At 42.9% G+C, this 21,525-nt stretch overlaps 1 protein-coding gene across 12 annotated transcripts in view; it reads right to left on the reverse strand.

Annotated features, from left to right (window-relative positions):
- Positions 1-21,525, reverse strand: part of DTNB (dystrobrevin beta) — a 415,855-nt gene that overhangs the window by 2,585 nt on the left and 391,745 nt on the right. For 9 of the 12 annotated variants that reach the window (XM_064295128.1, XM_064295122.1, XM_064295123.1 and 6 more), the window contains 3 exons: positions 8,166-8,325; positions 7,220-7,309; positions 3,738-3,791 (listed from right to left, as the gene is read on the reverse strand). In XM_064295128.1, coding sequence (XP_064151198.1) covers positions 3,738-3,791; positions 7,220-7,309; positions 8,166-8,325 — 304 coding nt within the window. Of the gene's footprint in view, positions 1-3,737; positions 3,792-7,219; positions 7,310-8,165; positions 8,326-8,359; positions 20,957-21,525 lie in introns of those variants that run through there. The other 3 variants (XM_064295125.1, XM_064295126.1, XM_064295129.1) reach the window with 2 other exon arrangements.

Below are 21,525 nucleotides of genomic sequence, written 5' to 3' on the forward strand. Positions count from 1 at the left end.
GGAGCCTCAGGCTTGCCCTGCCCATTGGCAGTAATGCGATGGTGGGGGCAAATCACAGCATCTACAAACAGCAACTGCAACTAACAGGAAACAGCCATATGGGGACAAATGCTTCCCCGGAGAAGGAAAAAATAATAATGAAAGGGAAACAAAGCCCCCTTAACTCTAGGGGCCAGTTACATCAGGGAGCAAAGCCCATCTGGTTTTGAAAGTGAACAAGGTGGGACCATATTAACCTTCGATGAGGGCAGTATTGCTTTCCTGCAGATGCCTTTGCCTGGGAATGCCAGCTCACGCTCTTGGCTTGATCTGGTATCTCCAACATTGCCTGGATCCTCCAAAGCCTCACCAAAGCCCACTGCTGTCAGTCTATGACACACACCAGGATCCTTTAAAGGTGCAAACTGAATTTACAAGCCCCCAACACTGTGGATGGCAGGTCTGGGAGAGGATGAGGTTCTGAAGGACACAGCAGCATAAAATGAGGCTGTGGAGTAGCTGAGATAATTTGGGGGCAGTCATGTCAGTCGATGCTTTATCTATGTAGTCGTGTTCAGAAGTACTCCCAACTCAAGGCAAGGGGTGAGGGGGTGCAAAGTAGGAAGGGGACCCCAGTGGAGCAGAAGCATTCGCCGGGATGCAGGCCAGGCAGGAAAGCCAGGGTAGAGGAGGGAGAGGCCTGAGGTAGGTATGAGTATGGCTGGAAAGCCCAGCTTGCTCCCGAGTCCTTCAAAAGCACCTGTTTGACTCTCACTATTTTTGCATTAAGGCGCCCTGATGGTGCAGTGGTTAAGTGCTCGGCTGGTAACCAAAAGGTCAGTGGTTCAAATTAATCAGCCACTCTGTGGGAGAAAGATGTGGTAGGTAGTCTGTGTCTGTAAAGATTATAGCCTTGAAGACTCTATGGGGCAGTTCTACTGTGTCCTATAGGGTCACTAAGAGTCGGAATTGACTTGACAGCAATGGATTTGGTTTGGTTTTTGCATTTAATAGATTACATTTGCTGGACAAGGTGATGACTGAGTTGTGTGAATTTTATGTCAGCATGATTTCTTTCTCTCTCTCTAGTTAGTGCTGTGTCAGCCTATAGTAAAATCTCATGCCTAGATCATGGCAGAGAATCAAGAGGTCCATCCATAAAAGCACTTGATCTTATACCTATTCCCACATAACAGTTGCATTTTAGTGGCAGGAACATAGCCTAGGACCTATACAACATTGTGAGTCAAATATTAAAAAAAACCCTACCCATCTCTTACCCCAACTCTTAACACTCTTCCCGTCAGGGATGGCACCTAAAAGCCAGGGAAATAAAAAGCCTGGCATTCTCACAAAAAGACTGCACATACACACAGACCCTGCTATGTGTATTAAAAACAAGATAAGGAGATACCAAGAGCAAGAGGGATAGAAAGACAGAAGAGATGTTGACAGGGCAACACAGGTGCAAAGACAGAGAGCCCCAGAGGCCACAAGGTATTGGGAAGGGAAGCCATACCCAATTCATATATAAGATGAGGCCTATATAAGTCCTGAGCCAGGACTGAGGGCAAGGGTCCATGGTCAGGGCAAGACATATGGGGCTGAGCAGAGTCCTATGTTTGCCTCAGGGGACTAGAGGGAGACTAAGGGGAGGCCATGGGAAAAGCTATTGGGGAAGGGAGGGTATACGGGAAGAGAGGCCAAAGAAGCAGCTGTTATGTCTCTAGCCAAGAACATTCCACATGAATGCCGGGATTTTGTTGGATTGTGTGTGTGTGTGCATGTGTTTGGGGCATGTGTTTACATAAGTGTAAATTTATCTCTCCATATCACCCCTTTTCCTCATCTCTTGCCCTACAATCCTCCTGCCTTCTTCCCAGGCCCCTATCTGCCTGGGGAAGTCAGCCTTCTCTTCACTTTTTTGTAGCATTTCCAGGTGTGTGAAATACTGCTGCTCTCTACTTCTGATCTTTTGAAGTCCATGCCAAATACACCATTCTCATCAGTTCATCACAGCTATTGTCACCTTCTCCCAGGCCTAGCTCTGACTACTCAGTGGTCTTAGCACCTGGGGCATGATCTTCTCTCAGCTTCTTCCTTGGCAATTCCAGTGTTCTTGCTGACAAATTCCTTGCCCTCAAGATTCCAGAGGCCTCCATTTCTTACCCACACTGTCCGCCACCGGCAAGCAGTGCTCTACACCTCATCATCCAACATGCTTCCCCTTTCCCATCACAACTTCCTCTCCTGCATCTTCTTCTCAGTGTCTTCCTACCTTTCCTTCGTTCTTTAAATGTTTACTTTTTTTTTTTTACCTCACTTAGTCTACTAGTTCTGCTCATACTAAAACATGGGCTTGGAGTTGGAGATACCTGGGTTAAAACAAGGCTCTTCCACTTATTTCTGTACAAGTTACTTAACCCTTCAGAGCCGTGTCTATAATTCTTCCATCACGGGGCTGTGAAATTAAATGGGAGGGGTGTGTTATGTGCTTAGCATTCAGTACAGAGAGTCGGTGCTGGCTCCTTCTCAGCTGTATCTTGGCCTCCTTGGGGTGACTACTCCACTTCTCTATACTGACAAAGGACTGTCTATCACATCACATCTATTTCCTTCGACTGGTTAATTTATTGATGCCTTACTATGTGCTTGGCACTGTGGATGTAACAGGAACCAAAGAGACAAAAACTCCTCTCTCATGGAGCTTACATTTCAGGGGAACCGAGCAACAGATATACTAATATATGAAAAAAATAGTTAACTCTCAAATGTCCAAAAAGAAATTTGTTATCTGTTCAGTAGAACGTAGAAGCATGGAGATTAAGAGCATAGAGTCTAGAGTCAGAAAGACCCCAGTTCAAATCTAACCTCTGGCACTTGATAGCTACATGATCGAAATCACTCTGAGGTTATTTTCTCATCAGTAAATGGGAATATTATTATATATCTTACAGGGTTGATAAAGAATAAATGAGATTATATATGAAAATCATTTAGCATAGTGCTTAGCACATAACAAGTTATTAGACAGGCTTTATATATAATAAAATTAGGAAGGCATTGCCGTCCTTTGCAATCTTCCTTTCTTGCTTTTATTCTTCCGTGAAGCCATGAAACCACAAAGCCATTTGGCTATTCTAGCCCACAATAATCTCTTCCTTTTCAGAAACCCTTATTGAATTCATAATCACTCATCCAAAGTCTGACGATTAACTTTTTTTGCCAGTTAGTTGTACTTCTTATTTATTTTGCATAGTTTAGCCTTGCTTTCCTAACTAGATGAAAAATTTCTGGAGGCAAGGGGTGAGTTTTGTGCTTTATTTGTATCCACTTTCTATATCCCAACAATCTATCATAGTATTGGAAACCCTGGTGGCGTAGTGGTTAAGTGCTACGGCTGCTAACCAAAGGGTCGGCAGTTTGAATCCGCCAGGCACTCCTTGGCAACTCTATGAGGCAGTTCTGTTCCATCCTATAGGGTCGCTATGAGTCGGAATCGACTCGACGGCACTGGGTTTTTTATCACAGTATTAGAAAATCAGGAAGCTTTTGTCAATGAGCTGACATGATCACCTCCAGGGTAAAACTTGACTTTCAGTTAGGAAAAGTAGGTAGGAGGAGCTTTGGGGGTCTGAAAGCTTTGGGGAAAGGTGGCAGAGGGAAGGAAAGCAGACACAACAGGAGAGGGTGACTTCATTCATGGGCTATAGCTTTGGCTCCCCATTCAAACTAGGGTCCTGTTGAGCTGCCTTTACCTCTGTCTTTCCCATTCTGCATCTTCTCTTCTTCTTCCTCTGCACCTTCCTCTGCTGTGAAAACAAGTCCAAGGAGGCCAGTGACCCTTCGGCACAGTCAAACATAGGAGGAGGGTGAAGGGAGTCATTTATGAGGCTTGTGATGAAACCCTAGCTGAAGGCTTATGATTGCAGGCCTCCCAGGGTGCCTAAACTCACCTAGTCTGCACTGTATGTAATCCAAGCCCCAGCATTGTTTAACAGGAGCTGCCCATAAGCCCCAAGCCTCTAAGAGACAGAGCAGTCTGATGGCACCCTGCTGCTGGCTCTGCCACTGGCTCCCTGGGTAACCAGGGAAGGGAGGGTGCCTGCCTCTTCTCTACGCCTATTTTCCCTAACATGACAACAACCTCTGTGGATACATCTGATGTCCTGCATTCAGGTTCCAGAAAACAACCATCAGTGCAGAGTGGGGGGTACCTAGACTAACACTGGCTTCTGTCAGGTTTTAGCTGACAAAAACCATAAAGTGACTCAACAGTACAATGTGGCTGTGTACAAAAAAAGCTAATGAACTCTCAGATTGCTCCCACAGGGTTCTGCTCAAGGAAGCCACAGATTTGCTGTGCGTGTGTTTGCAGAGAGAAAATCCCCCGTGATATAGAGAAGCATGCTAGCCCTGGGTGCTTGCTTTGAAGTGGGGCCTTGGAAAACTGGGCCACATCCTGGTGTGGTCAACCAGAATGGCAACATGTCTGAAAATCATGTCACATTAGGAAGGTTGAAGGAATTGGGTATAGTTAACCTAAAGAAGACGACTTAAGAGCAATGTTATCTGTCATCAAATATCTGAAAGGCTAGCATGAAGACGTGGGATTGAACTGATTCTGGACAGCCTGAGAGGGTGGAACGAGGGTCAGCTGGTTACAGAAAGACAGATTTTTGGCTCCCCAATAAGGAAGAACTTTCCAATGATTTGAGCTGGTCACGAATGAGCTCACTGGAAATACTTAAACAGAGGACTTTTATACTAGGTGGCAAGTTGGATTGAATGGCTATGAGTTGAAATCGACTCAATGGCAGTGGGTTTGCTTTGTTAAGGTCATTTCCAATTCTAGGGTTCTATAATTTGTGGATAATTTGTGAAAATTCAAAAAAGGTCAGGAGATCAAGCTATATGTATATAATATCTACACTGTGTAAATATATATAAAGATAATCTGAATATCTAATCTCATCCTAACAAAAACCTATAAAATCACTATCGAGGAGACAGTAAAAATGTGTTGGTGTTGGACAAGGCTCTTGCACTTATTTGGCACCCCTGTGTGTTGAGGGAGTGCATTTCCTCATTTTATAAGACCACTGTGCCACTTGTGGACTTAGTCCACACCTACTCTAGGCCTCAGGGCTGGGGCAGTCATGCATCAGTGAGAGGGGCCCCAGGGACTGCAGATTTGGTACCTTGTTCTGTGTGGGATAAGGACAGTGTGGTGGTAAGAGCACTGGCTTAATGCCCTCAAGACCTAAGTTCTAGGACTAGCTTTGCCCATCTGAGCTACAAGACTTTAGCTAATCAATTCGCTGATATCACTCACTACATTTCTAAAGTAAGGGGACTGGACAATGTGATCTCTAAGGTGCCTTCCAAATTACATTACATAACTTTGTTAAAACCACCCTTTCCACGTATGATAAACTTTTAATTTTTGTGAAGCTATTTGGTCTCTATGTGTTTTACGTTTAGTGACCTCTCATCCTAGGGTGATCAGCTCATGAGCCACTTGTTTTGCATAAAACCTAGTAAGTGGCCACCAGGCACAAGTGTGGTGAATTTCCATGGCTTGGAATTCCGTAAGAAGCACCTTCTAAAGGTGAGATTTCTGGCATCTGTGGGGAGATATACTAGGGACGGGACCTTTTAATCGCCTATGATGTCATCTCCAAAGGCCATCATCACCTCTTTGGTTTATATGTGTGTATATGCAGGAAGGACTGCTTCTGGTGGGGACCAAAAACCCATCCCAGAATGCGGAGAACGCCACGTACAGCTCCAAGAGAATCAGCATCTTATCCTAATGGTGTTCCTAAAAGCACCCTGGGCCACACGCTGATTTTCTTCTAAATGAAAATAGGCAGATTTGAGAACGAAGCTTTGGACCAGACCTTGGTTTGGTCCTATGACAACATGAAGACGTATGCTTTCTTTACTAAGGTCTGAAGAAATACTCAGGGTTTGCTTCCCCTAAGAGTATGGATTGATGACCCAATGTATGTGTTTGAATAAGTACACGTGTTTCAATAATCCATAGAAAACCGCTTTATATTTTTACTTAATAACCCTAAACTACTTCAGTGTATTTAAAAAGCACTATATTAGGTGAACAGAAACAAAAGAGGGCAGTTTGTATGACTGACCTACGGCACTGAGGAAGGGCAGTTTGTATGAGTGACCTACAGCACTGAGGAAGGGCAGTTTGTATGAGTGACCTACAGCACTGAGGAAGGGCAGTTTGTATGACTGACCTACAGCACTGAGGAAGGGCAGTTTGTATGAGTGACCTACAGCACTGAGGAAGGGCAGTTTGTATGAGTGACCTACAGCACTGAGGAAGGGCAGTTTGTATGAGTGACCTACAGCACTGAGGAAGGGCAGTTTGTATGAGTGACCTACAGCACTGAGGAAGGGGGGCCATTTGTTTCATGTATGACACAGAAACCCTACCACTGTAAAAACCTTAACAAATATGCAGCAGCTATGTAACTGGAGGAGTCATGGGGATTCTTGGAGACATGACGAAACGTGAATTGCCTTTTATTTTCTTTCTCTCTCCTGGATCTTATATAAGGAGAAAGCACGTCATGAGGTAGAGGTCTCTGGGAAATCACTGACGTAGCTAAGTGAAGGAGAGACTGAAAAAGAAGCTGTACATCAGACTCAACATGAAGGAGGGAAGGAAGCAGGTGACTTAGGTCATGAACTTTGAGTGAAATCAGAGCCTGGTCATGGACAAAGGAAGGAATAGAGTTTCAAAACCAAATCACATAGAAGAGAGTAGAAAGACAGCTGGCAGAAAGTCCAGAAGCTTTTGTGGCCAATTCGGTTCCAGATATCCAGGAAAGCTTCAGAATGAGACGGTTGGTCAGGCCTAGGAAAGAGCAACTGTGGACAGAGCACGGAAGACAAATTAAGCAAGGAAGGGCCTAACTGTACTTAAAGATCTGAATTTCTTTAAATTCTCAACTGTGTTTGCAATACAATACATATTCTTAAGATAAACCTAAATGTGTAATTATCTCTATATTTTCATGTGTGGGAGAGAGGCTCTCTGAGTGAAGACATCCAGTGTTCCTAGAAGGCAAAAGATTGAATGGCAAAATGAGGTTGGCAAAAGGTGGTAGTGTGTGGACGAGATTAAGCTTTACCAGCACTAGGAGGAAGAGAGGAGCGTGTGGGTGTGAAAGGGGATAACGTGAGGCTGGGCGGGACCTCTGTGTTTCACCTGAATGCAGTTCCTTCACCAGGGATGACATGGTGTTGGTGATAGAGTCAGCAGCCACCAGCAGGTCATTGCGGAGGTTTCTCCTCGTACCTGAGGAGAGGCAGAGCAGATGGCAATGCCAGGGTGGGTGGGTTTGCAGAGGAGACAGCTGAGTAAAAGCCTCAGTTCTGCCAGGCCCCTGGACACAGCTGCTGAATACCTAAGAGAGATGGGGCCATGGCCGCTCTACCTGCTTCTAGGCCATCAGGAGCATGAGGTACCCAAGTCCCCTATTCTCCCTCTCTCTGTCTTCTCTACCTGAAGAGCGGGATTCTGTCATTTCCGTGCTTCTTAGCCACCGTACAATAAGAAAAGTTGGGCTCCATAACAAGCATCACGCCAAGGTATTTCTCAGCCTTAGGCAGGACTGTATGCTCTAATACCACCACCTCCCACCTCCTTGTCTCCAGGCCCAGCAAGACTTTGTTCTTAACTACTTTCCACTCAACTACTTAATATTGCTGGTCACCAGCATCTCAGGTGACTGTAGCAATGCCATGTTTAATGTGCCTTCAGCAAGGTTCTATTTAGAGTACCACTTTTCTTTCTTTTGCTTGCTCCAAAGGCCTTCTAGGCCAGGCACATGACATTGAGAATTATCCCACCCAATTCCTCTGGAGGAGGCAAAGCCAACAGGACACAGCATTTTCCACCATCTGGAAAAAAGAGCACAGGACCCCAGGAGGCCTGTTTTTCACACACATACGTAGCCTGCAGACCTTTCATTTAAGACCAGCCCATCTAATGAGAAGGGGCCAGCACTTGGCTTATTTACACCGTATATGAAAATCTAATCATTTAAACCTAAGAGCACAAAAGAAAAGAAGCTGGAAAGATCTCTCCAGGAATCTCGTCCATGTTTCCAAATCCCTTCAGCTCCCCATTATACTCTGTTGCAGAAACTCACCTTGTGCAAAAGCCTCTTGCACGTCTCCCCCAACCCCGCTCAGGGAGTCCTGGGGGCAGTGGGTGGGGGTGGAGCCAGCGGATGTGGAGCGGACAGGCATGGGCATTGGGCGGCTGCCTCCATGAGTGGGCGATGTGTGTGGTGATCCTGTGGCCTGAGCCTGGGAGAATCAAAGAGATAAAACATGTTATCTCAAGGTGTCTTCCCTCTTTGAAGGAGGGGAAGTCCTTTTTCTCAGTTAATTTGGGCTAGCCAACAGAGCTTCTCAGGGGTACCCAGCACTGCATGGTCACATCTGAAAGGAAAGAACCAGGCTGTCTCCAGGACTGGAGAGAGAGAAGAAAAGGAAAACAGGGGGAGGGGGAGAGGAAAAAGGAAGGGGAAAGAAGGAACAGAGGAGGACAGAATACCAAAAGAATAGACTAAAAATGGGAGCGTAAGGAAAAAACAGCACAGAGAAGGGAAGGGTTTTCAGGTAGACAGACTGAGCAGAGCAGCTAGGCTGTGGGTCTAAGAGAACTTGGCGGGGGCGGGGGGGTCACCCAGTTAGGAAATAATACACATGCATCTTTCATTTGTGTTTGCAATACTCATGTACAGTATCTCCTGTGATCTTCATAATAACCTAAGAGTAAAAAGTGCATATATTTTAATATTCGCTTTGTTGAAGAAAAATAAGGATGCAAAGAGTATGAGCTTTGTGTCAAGTTGCACAGCTTGTCATGGGAGACCTTGGAATAACAGCTTCGTACTTCAAAGGCAGTGGCTCAGTACTCTGCACTACTGCTGCTGCCATACCCCACAGAATATGCTCCTGAGTATTGAGTATGCACGTCAAGATCTCAGCTGCAGGCTGCTTCTCAGGAGCCTGGCTTGTCAGGCTTGCCTCAGTGCACCTGTCACACACACATGATGAGGACTTCCATGTTGAGGATGGACACGTGTTAAGTTGAAACTAAACTTTTCTTGGGAAGGCCCCATACAGCTTAAGAGGAAGCTTGGAGCAATAGGACAAAATAATAAAAAAAGAAAACTCCAGTCAAAGAGAGCGCCTGTTCTCACTGAGATCCGTGCTTTGCTGCCCTTCAAAGTAATAACAGGGCTTCAAACCAGTTCTTCCCAGGTCAGGAAGCGAAACTGGAACAGACCTGAATTTTTTAAAGTTAGGGTGAACCAGAGTGATAACCAGAATGGGAAAAATTACAGGTTGAAGCCCTGCTAGAAACCTAGTCTCCCTCTTAGAAAACAAGGCTAGCATATGTGCTGCATAGCAACCAAATCTCTTGCCCCTTAGATTTTGAGCGGAGTTGAAAACAGTGGTGCCCTGGTCAAAGATGGTGGCTGACTGTGCTGCTATGAATGTGTACTGCTCCCCATACTCCCCAATAATTCAATCTCATGCATCAGGCTCCTGAAAGGGCTCACTATGCCTCTTCCCAGTCTCCCATTCCAGGGCTTGGACCCATAATTTTTCCCACTCCAGTTATTGTACCAGATCATCTAAATTGTAAAAACTTGGGTCTGTTCTGGTTTCGTTTTGTTGGCCCTGAATGAACCGGTTTGAAGCCCTGATTAGAAATGGACTGTGGCACATACATTGGGGTTTTCTGTGGGAGTAAAGTGGGGAAAATACAAGCCAAAGCGTAAGAATGAGTTCAAATGAAGATAAGTAACTTTCTGGGGACACAGCTCTGAAAGGCCTGTGCAAAGAGAATCTGCCCCGAAAGGGCTGTATGCACAGGTCTCACCTGGTCATTAAGAGCATCCCCAGTGCTTCAACCAGAATATGAGCTGAACTAAAGAGAAACGGCCTGGCCTTTAGAGCAGTGGCTTGACTTTGAATCTTATGTATGTTTGTTTTTAACTTGAGAAATGTAAAAAATAAAACTAAAAAAGCATAACTTAATAAACTTCCTTAGACTGATAACTGTTAACATCTATCAAATTTATTTTAACCTAAAAATATTGTTATTTGGAAATGGATAGTGGTGATTATTATACAGCATGGTGAATGTAATATCACTGAATTGTACATGTAAAAATGTTTGAAATGGCAAATCTTTCACCACAATTAAAAAAAAAATGTATGTATAGCTGAGAAACCTGACCCCTTTGAGAACCAATTCTTCCCAATTTCATCTCTTCCTCTTACCTGTCAAAGGCAACCATTGTCAAAGATTTTGGTGTAGAACTATTTACATATGTGCACATATGTACCTATGAATAATATGACATTTCATAATTTTAAATTCTGCAAATACAGTATCATATCACTTTACAATTTGCTTTTTATCACTTAGCATAGTTTTTGAAATGCTTCCATGATACAAATAAATATGAACTTGAATCCTTATCTCACACCATATACACAAATTAACTTTAAGTGGATCATACTAAAATGTAAAACTTCTCAAATAAAATAGGAGAAAATCTTTGTGATCTTGTGCAAAGAATTCTTAGATACGACACCAAAAACATGATGCAAAAAACAAAAAAATGAACTGGCATTCACCAAAATTAAAAACTTCTGCTCTTCAAAAGGTAACATTAAACACTATATGCAAAAATTAACTCAAAATGGATCAAAGACATAAATGTATAATTATTAGAGGTATAACTATTAAACTCTTAGAAGAAAAACCCAGTGCCGTCAAGTCAATTCCGACTCATAAACATAGGTGTAATTCTTCATGATCTTGAATTAGACAATGGCTTTTTAGATATGATATAAAAAAGAAAAAGCTACAAAAGAAATAGATAAATTGTGATTCAAAGAATATCATCAAGAAAGTAAAAAGAAAACCTACAGAATGGCGGAAAATTTTTGTACATCATGAATCAGACTGCTGCTGTTGTTGCACTGAGTCGGCTCCTACTCATAGCGACCTTACGTACAACGGAACGAAACACTGTCTGGTCCTGCGCTATCCTCACAATCGCTGATATGTCTGAACTCACTGTAATAGCCACAGTGCCAATCTATCTCATCGAGGGTCTTCCTCTTTTTTGTTGACCCTCTACTTTACCAAGCATGACGTCCTTCTCCAGCAATTGGTCCCTTCTGATGACGTGTCCAAAGTAAGCAAGACGAAGTCTCATCATCCTCACTTGTAAGGAGCTGTACTTCTTCCAAAACTGATTTGTTTATTCTTCTGGCAGTTGATGGTGTATTCAATATTCTTCATCAACACCACAATTTGAATGTGTTAATTCTTCTTCAATCTTCCTTTTTTATTGTCCAGCTTTCTCATGTGTATGAGATGACTGAAAATACCATGGCTTGGGTCAGATGCACCTTAGTTATCAAACTGACATCTTTGCTTTTTAAGATTTTAAAGAGGTCTTTTGTCATAGATTTGCCTAAAACAATACGCAGTTTGATTTCCTGACTACTGGTTCCACAGGCGTTGATTGTTGATCTAAGTAGAATAAAATCTTTGCTAACTTCAGTTTCTTCACTGTTTATCATGATGTTGTTTATTGGTCTAGTTGTGAGGATTTTCATTTTCTTCACATTTGGGTGTAATCCGTGCCGAAGGCTACTGTTTTTTTACCTTCATCTATAAGTGCTTCAAGTCATCTTCATTTTCAGCAAGCAAGGTTGTATCATTTGCATATTGCAGGGTGTTAGTCTTCCTCCAATCCTGATACTGTGTTCTTCATATAGTCCAGTTTCTTGAATTATTTGCTCAACATATAAAGAAGTAGGATAAAAGGATACAACCCTGCCGTACAATTTTTCCAATTTTAAACCACATGCATCTGACAAGAGACTTGTATCTGGAATACAGAAAGAAGACTTATAACTTAATAATAAAAAGACAAATAACCCACTTAAAAAATGGGCAAAAGATCCATAGACTTTTTTCCGAAGAAGATATACAAACGGCAAATAAGCACATGAAAAGACGCTCAGCATCATTACCTATCAGGGAAATGCAAACCAAAACCACAGTAAAATACCATTTCACACCTACTATGATGGTTAAAATAAAAAAGACAGATAACAGTGTGTGCAAGTATGTAGAGAATCTGGAATGCTCATACACTGCTGGTGGAAACGTCAACAGTGTAGCTGCTTTGGAAAACAGTCTGGCAGCTCCTCAAAAGGAACTCTTTAAACAGAGTTACTATATGACCTAGAAATTCCACTCCTAGATACCACATAACCAAGAGAAGTGAAAACATTATGTCTGCACAAAAACTTGTACATGGATAAATATAATGTGGTATATCCATACAACAGAATATTCTTCGGCAATAAAAAGAAATGAAGCACTGGTACATGCTATAACATGAATGAACTTTGAAAACATTATGCTAAGTGAAAGAAGACACAAAAAGCCACATATTATATGGCTCCATTTATATGAAATGTCCAAAATAAGCAAATCTATAGAGACAGAGAATAGATTAATGATTGCCTAGGCCTGGGAGGGGGGTTGGTGAGCAGTGAGTGCTAGTGGGTATTGGGTTTCTTTCTGGGGTGATGAAAATGTTCTAAAATTGATTGTGGTGGTGGTTGCACAACTCTATGAATATATTAAAAACCACTGAATTATATGTTTTAAATGGGTGAGTTGTATTTCAATAAAGCTGTTACTAAAAAAACACACCACTAAGAAAATAAAAAGATGAGTCAGAGACTGGGAGAAAATATTTGCAAATTATATCTTACAAAGAATTTGTGTCCAGAAAGTATAAAGAACTCTTATGCCTAAATAATAAAACAACCCTATTTAAAAAAAAAAAAATTTGAATAGGTATTTCACCAAAGAAGATATGCAAATAGGTTAATAACTACCTGAAAAAATTCTCAACATCAGTAGTTACTATAGAGAAATGGAAATTAAAAACACAATGAGATACCGCTTCACACCCACTGAAATAAAATAGCTATAATCAAAAATACTGACAAAGACGTGGAAAAACTGAAACCCTTTTATGTTTGCTGATGGCTGTAAAATGGCACAACTACTTTGAAAAACAGTTCGGCAGTTTCTTAGAACACTGAACATAAAATTACCATAAAAATTTCACTCCTGAGTATCTACCTAAGAGAAATGAAAACATAAGTCTACCTGAAACTTCTACATAATGTTCATAGCAATATTTTAATAGCCAAAAAGTAGAAATAATCCAAAAGTCCATCAACTGATGAATGGATCAACAAAATGAGGTATACACATGCAACGGAATATTATTCAGCCATCAAAAGGAATGACCTGATGAATGCTACAATACAGATAAACGTCAAAAACATCACGCTAAGTGGAAAGATGGCAGACACAAGACTACATATTATATGATTCCTTCTATATTAAATTTCCAGGAAAGAGAGGGAAAGGGGAGACAGAAAGTTACCTGGGACTAAGGAAGGAGTGGAGGTTGACTGCAAATGGGTATGTGGGAACTTTTTTGGGCGATGGAAATGTAGAACTAAAATGTGGTGATGGCTGTACAACTCCACACACTAAAAATCCTTGAATTGTACACTGAAAACCAGTGACTTTTTTTTTTTAATAATTTTTATTGTACTTTATGAAAGTTTACAAATCAAGTCAGTCTCTCATATATAAATTTATATACACCTTACCAAAACACACACAAAAAAACTACATACTCCCAATTACTCTCCCCCTAATGAGACAGTCCACTTCCTCCTTCTGGTCTCTATTTTCATGACCATTTTGCCAGCTTCTAATCCCCTCTACCCTCCCATCTCCCCTCCAGACAGGAGATGCAACATAGTCTCAAGTGTCCACCCGATACAAGTAGCTCACTCCTCATCAGCATCTCTCTCCAACCCATTGTCCGGTCCCTTCCATGTCTGACGAGTTGGCTTTGGGAATGGTTCCTGTCCTGGGCCTACAGAAGGTTTGGGGACCATGACCACTGGGGTCCTTCTAGTCTCAGTCAGACCATTAAGTCTGGTCTTTTTATGAGAATTTGGGGTCTGGATCCCACTGTTCCCCTGCTCCCTCAGGGGTTCTCTGTTGTGTTCCCTGCCAGGGCAGTCATAGGTTGTGGCCAGGCACCATCTAATTCTTCAGGTCTCAGGATGATGTAGCCTCTAGTTCATGGAAGCCCTTTCTGTCTCTTGGGCTCGTAATTACCTTGTGTCCTTGGTATTCTTCATTCTCCTTTGATCCAGGTGGGTTGAGACAGAACTAGTGACTTTTATGGTATGCAAGTTACATCTATATAAAGTGATTTAAAAATGCTATAATGAACATTTAAATTCTAGAATGTCACCTTGAGCGTATGTATAAGGGTTTCTCCATGATATAAACCTAGAAATGGAACAGCTTATGGAATCTCTTAAATTGTTTCTTTTGTAATGTTTCAGTAATATATGTTCATTAAAAAAAAAAAAAATCAAACAGTGTCAATGTATACAATGTATACAACTAGATGGCAATGGGTTTTTTTTTTTTTTAGGGTATATATCTTTTCTTCCCAGCTAGTTTATTCTCATGAATCCTGTTGTGGCTAGATAACATTATCACATATTAACCATTGTATTTTTGGGATCTTATTAACTATTGTTTTTGGGATCTACCCCACTTTTACCCTGTAATCACTATCACCCTCTGCTTTTGGGCCATATTTATGGGGGAGGGGCAAATAATAAGGCATAAAATTAATAACTTTTAAAATTTAAAAATGTTCCTTCAGGTGTAAGATAAAGAGATTTAGAAAGTGCACACAAGCATCCAGGCCAAGACTCTGAGCTCCAATTCAGATGTGATAAGGAAGCTGGGGGAGCGAGGTGAGAGAATCTACAATGTAGGCAAGGAAGTCCCCACACAGTGGCTGGACTCAGAGGAAGAAAAGCTCAACAAACCAGCAGCTTGAGATACCGGAGACCACAGAAATGGTGGGTAGTGGCAAAGCCCTGGGCCTTCCCTGGGCCTCTGAGGACTAAGGAGTGCAGAATAAAGGTGATTACATGGGTGGCTTGGGCACCCAGCAGCCAATGAGGAGCAGTCAACGGTTTTCCCATGGGATGACGGGTACAGAGGTGACTGTGAGAGGTGGTAAGCCTAAAGTGGTCTCTTAGTCTGGGAAAGGTCTATAGCTTTGGCGGGATTACATGCGGACCTTGGCAGCTGGGGCCTGTGAATTCAGATGCCTCAATGAAGGAGTGGGGAGAGCTGCCTGAGAACCAGGCCTGCCTATAACCAAAGGTCTTGATGGGACAACCACCTGATGTCCAGGCCTCAGCACAAACTGAGGTGGAGATGTAGATGCTCCTTCCCCACTGACACCACAGTCCCACAGTAGAAGTCCCCAGAGCTAGCACCAGTCTCAGAGAGCAGGACAAGGAATAAGAATCTCTGAAGTGAGTGGCTTCAGAGTTTGCCTGGAAATGCGTAGATTAAGGGTTTAGCTCAGACACAGTGGGAACTTGAGGTGAAAAATTAAGTCTAGTTAAAGAAAAAAAATATTTTTGCCTCTCTGAAATTCAAGCTCACTTCACTGAATGGCAGTTATTTCTTGTCCCATCAGAGGGCCAATCCAGCATTAAGTTCATAGTAAGTACTTGATAAATCTCCCTTGGTGTGACTGGGCCACACTGCTGCTTGAGAAATAAATGTTGGAGCTGCAAGATTCAAGATGAGCAAACAGGCTGCTTTTTAAGAACATGAAACTAAATCTTTGCAAATATTTTCATATGAAAATGATGATGGGAGGTGAGACAAGAGGGGTAGACAGCCACATGTGGCTAAAACTCCAAGATCAGGTCCACCATTAGCTTGAAAACAATCAGACCCTCTTCCTGGGATCACTGCCCAGCACATGCCTCTCTGAGGAAGATGAAAACCAGACTCCAGAAATCATCTGTTCCCAGCAGAGGAAGGAGAAAACCAAGACTCCTGGGAAGACACTGTTTCGCCCCTGAATTTCACAGTCCAGCCAGCCCTCTGCTTTAGGATTATACTGGGTGGAAACAAGGCTGGAACAGAGCTGTCAGGGGGCCCTATGTGAATTCTGGTTCCTACAGAGCAATACCAGTACATGGCATACTGGGGTAGGTCGGTCAATTTCAAAGGTCCTGGGAGAGGAACAAGTTATAGGCAACCCAATATGAACATACTTTAGTCAGGTCAGAGGCTGAGGGTATACTGGATAATCTGCCCCTGTCAGGGATTACAAATTTGAAAAGAGGCTTTGATTCTGTAGGAAGGTGCTGTGCAGTTGGGAGAGAGACAGATGCCAGCCGTATCTAGAATCGGAATCTTTGATGTGGTGAAAAAATGCAAAATTTTTCACTACAGATGATCTGGTAAGCAAGGTAAGCATTGTGCTTACTTTGCCTATTGAATAATTCCCTTCTGCAATCCCCTTCCCCTGAATGTAGGCTGGTCCTGATGACGTGCTGCTAATGAATCAGATAAATGGGATGTCACTTCCGAGATTAGTTTAGGCTATGAAAGACTGTGACTTCGGTCTTGTTTTCACACCCTCTTAGTTATCCGGTGCTGCTATAACAGAAATTCCACAAGTGGATGGCTTATATAAACAGAAACTTATTTTCTCACAGTTTAGGGGGCTAGAAGTCTGAATTCAGGGTGCCGGCTCTAGGAGAAGGCTTTCTCTCTCTGTCAGCTCTGGAGGAAGGTCCTTGTCTCTTTTGAGTTTCTGCTCCTTGGAGATCTCCATGTGGCTTGGCATCTATCTTCCCCATCTCTGCTCTGCTCACTTGTTTAATCTCTTTTAAATCTTAAAAGACATTGACTCAAGATATACCCTAAAGTAATTCAGCCTCATTAACACAGAAAGTCAACCCACTCCCAAATGGGATTATAACTACAGGCACAGAGGTTAGGATTTACAACACGTATCTTTTGGGGGACACAATTCAATCCATAATATTCCACCCTTTCGTCCCCTAAAATGCATGTCCTTGCCACACGCAAAACACATTCACCCCATCATATCACCCCAAAAGTCTTATATCAACTCCAAGTTCAAAATCTCATCTTCTGAATCATCTAAATCAAATATGGGTGAGACTTTAAGTGTATTCCATTTGGGGGCAAAATTCCTCTTCATCTGTAAACCTGTGCAATCTAGAACACAAGTTATCTGTTTCCAAAGCACAATGACAGAACAGGCACAAGGAAGACATTTCCTCACAAATGGGAGAAACTGGAAGGAAAGAAGGGATAACAGGCACTAAGCAAGTCCAAAATGCAGCAAATTACATAAGCTCTTAAGGCTTGAAAATAATCCTCTCTTCTCTGAGACCATCTGGGCAATGGCCCTACCCTCCAGACTCTGGATGTTGGCCATGACCTATGGATTCTGGGTAGAGGCCCCTGGCCCTAGGCTTCAGCTCCACCTCCCAGGGGCGGCAACTCTGCTCCCTTGGCTTTGGGTGGCCCTTATTTTCTTAGTTCATCTGAATGACAGCCCCACCTCCTTTTGCCCTTCAGGAACAGTAGCTCTACCCCCTCATCTTTGGGCAGTGGTCACATGGCCCTGGCATACCTCAATGGCAGCCCCACACTCTGGAACCGTGTTTGCGAAGAGCTGACTCTTTGAAACCTAGGAGGCTGCGGCCCCACCCTTTGAGATCCAAAAGGCCCTGCTTCCCATGTGCCTTCCAGCAGTTCTGCTGATCTGCAAGCTGCTCCAGGGATGGTTCTTTTCTTTTCATGGAGGACAACAGATGTGGCTGCTTTGGCCTGTTGCCTGCCTGTAGAACTCCAAGAGGCAGACAGCATTCTTTCCTTTCTTTCTTTGTCCCCTTCAGTCTAAGCCGATGGTTTTTCTGCTATGGTAGTTGGTTATATCCATCAGTCACAGGCTTAATCTCTTTAGCAAAAGATTGTGTAGCCACATCCTTGGTGAACATTCTAGGATATGCACCCTTAGTCTGTACAACAGAATTTTCCAAATCTCTAAGTTCTGTTTTCATTTTGCACACTTCATTTTTAAGGCCATTCCTTTCCTCTTCCATTTTACTATAAATGGCAGGGAGAAACCATGCGCCCCCTTTAAGATCTTGCTTAGAAATCCCCTCAGCCAGATATCCAAGTACATCACTTACAAGTTCTACCTTCTATCAAACATTTGAACATAACTCAGGTAAGTTCTTTGCCACCGCATAAAAAAATCACTCTTGCTTCACTGTCCCATCATGTGTTCATCATTTTCTTTTAAAGCCTCACCAGAACCACATTTAACATCCACATTTCTAGCAACATTCTGTTGCTGCCACCATATATATTCTCTGAGATGATAGAGGCTTTCTCTATGGCCCTCCTTACTTCCTTCCGAGCTCTCACCTGAATTGCCTTTGATGTCCATAATTCTACCAACAGTCTTTTCAAGGCAATCTAGGCTTTTATTATTAAAAAATTAGGCACCGTAAAAACTCTTCCAGCCTCTACCCATTACCCAATTCTAAAACTACTTTCACACTGTAGGTATGTGTTAGAGCAGCACCCCACTCTCAGTACTAATCTCTGTCTTAGTTATCTAGAGCCGCTGTAACAGAAATACAAGTAGATGGCGTATATAAACAGAAACTTATTTTCTCACCATTTACAAGGCTAGAAGTCTGAAATCAAAGCACTAGCTCAAGGGGAAGGTTTTCTGTCTCTGTTAGCTCTGAAGGAAGGTCCTTGTCTCTTCTGAGTTTCTGCTCCTGGGCGATCTTTGTGTGTCTTGGAACCTATCTTCCCCATCTCTGCCCTGCTCACTTGTTTAATCTCTTTTAAATCTCAAAAGACATTGACTCAGGATACACCCAACACTAATTCTGCCTCATTAACACGACAAAGACAACCCCTTCCCAAACGGGATTATAACCACAGGCACACAGGTTAGGATTTATAACACATATATTTGGGGGACGTAATTCAATCCACAACACCCTCTTTCACTCTTTTCTGCTTGCTTGCTCTGATGAAGCCAGTGGCCATCTTGTGAGTGGCCCAGTGAGGAGGACTCATGGCAAGGAACTGAGAGTGGCCTCCTGCCAACAGCTGGCACTGAACTGAGCTCCTCAGTCCAACAGTGCACAGGGAACTGAGTCCTGCCACCACCCATGTGACTGAGCCTGGGAACAGCCTTCCCCAGTCAAGCCTTGAGATGACTGCAATTGTGGATGACACTTTGATTGCAGCCTTGTAAGAGTCTAAGCTGGAAAACCCAGCACTTCGATTCTCCACCCACAGAAGCTGTGAGGTAATAAATATTTGTTCTTTTAAGTCTCTAAACTTTGGGGTAATTTGCTATGCAGCAATAGGTAATTCATATACTACGGCTGATGTTTCTCTTTACACGTTATTAGATCAATCCCAAGTGGAGTGTATTTGATAAACAATGAAAATGTGGAGGGTGGTTGGGATATGAGAGACCAGGCCCAGAGGGCCTCATTGACAGGCCAAAGGTAAGACCCTAGGAAAGAGGCCATGGATGAGAAGAGAGGCAGGGATATAATCAAGAAAAAATATCCCTCGAGGCGGGGCCAAGATGGCACAGTGGCCAGATGCTTCTGGTGAACCCTCTTACAACACAGACCCAAAAAAACAAGTGAAACAATTACATTTCATCAAAGGCAAAGTTAGAAAATGGACTGAGCCGCAGGGGGAGGGAAAGAAGTGGAGAGGAGATGCTGGACCTGAATCGCTCGGATCCCTCAGACACCATTCCTGGGAGCGGCTGCAGTAGGCTGGTGGTAGCATTTGGCCGCAGCTTCCTCAGGGAGAAGCAGCGAGCCACACAGCCTACTCACACCTCCAGAACCAGAGAAGTACTTGGCAAAAGCTAAGTACTTCTGTATATTTTACTGTACCCCCAACCCCCAAGCCAGCTTCAGTGGCTGTTGATTTCCCTGGGCCTGAGATAGGTCCTGTAGTGTGCCCTGAGCCATTCTCCTGGCCTTGGAGAATGAATAAATTCATAACTGGGGAACAGATAATCTGCCAGCTCCACTAACCTTAGGAGCTTAGGAAAGAAGTGGCTCCTGTCCAGGCATAAACAGTCCACTGATTTTGAATACGTTTCCCCACTGCATGGACCTGTGTGGGCCTATTTCAGGAGAACAGGCCCTTGTTGGCAGGCTGCAACTGTTTCAGCTGTGTGGTGAAGAGATGGGTGTTTGATGTTTGACACTGCTATGCCTGTTAAACAGGGTTCTCACCTACCCACATCAGTGGTCACCCAGCTACCCATGACAGGGGTCAAAAGATAACTGGTACCTCCCAGTCCTTATAACCAAAAGCGTTGGGTGCCCAAGGTCCATCTGTAGAACCCACCCACCTGTGCGCTCTAGGGAACAGGGATGCGCTTTCCTCACAGACACTCAGGGGACGGTTGTCAGCCCCCTGCCTTGTTCAGAGTGTGACCCCCTGCTGCAAGAGATACTGGTACCTAAACCAACCACCCCTGCCTTTCTAAGACTGTAGGACACAGCCTGTACCACACACTTGATGACCAACTACCTGGACACCTGAGCTGAATCCATACAAGAAAAATGAATGAACTCCTAGGCTCATATACCTGATAACAGCTCTAGTCATCTGGAGATAGGATGCTAGAGTTTCAAAGTGAACATAATCAAGGTAGCTCACTCAAGCAACCTATTTGGACATAGCAAAACAAAACAAAGCAAGAAACTAGGATATAGTAAGCAAACATAAAATACACTGATACAATAACTTACAGATGGGTTGGAGACAACAGTCAATATCAAATCACAAAAAGAAGCAGACCATGATCACTTCAGCAAGTTCTCAAAACAATCAAGGGATCTTCTGGATGAAGGTGCGTTCCTGGAATTACCAGATGCAGAATACAAAAGATTAGTATACACAACTCATCAAGACATCAGGAATGAGATCAGGAAATATGCAGAACAAGCCAAGGAACACACAAATAAAGCAGTTGAAGAAATTAAAAGGGTTATTCAAGAACATAATGAAAAATTTAATAAGCTGCAAGAATCCATAGAGAGACAGCAATCAGAAACTCATAAGATTAACAGACAACTCAATAGAAAGTCAGAGGAGCAGAAATGAGCAAGTGGAAGGCAAAATTGGTGAGACTGAAGATAAAGCACTTGGCACCAATATATTTGAAGAAAAATCAGATAAAAGAATTAAAAAAAAAAAAAGATGAAATCCTAAGCATCATGTGGGACTCTATCAAGAGAAATAACCTACAAGTGATTGGAGTACCAGAACAGGGAGGGATGACAGAAAATAGAGAGAATTGTTGAAGATTTGTTGGCAGAAAAACTTCCCTGATATCATGAAAGATGAGAAGCTATCTATTCAAGATGCTCATTGAACTCCACATAAGGCAGATCTTAAAAGAAAGTCACCAAGACATAATCAAACTT

The sequence above is a fragment of the Loxodonta africana genome, chromosome 12 (assembly GCF_030014295.1).
Source record: "Loxodonta africana isolate mLoxAfr1 chromosome 12, mLoxAfr1.hap2, whole genome shotgun sequence".
NCBI classification, from domain to species: Eukaryota; Metazoa; Chordata; class Mammalia; order Proboscidea; family Elephantidae; genus Loxodonta; species Loxodonta africana.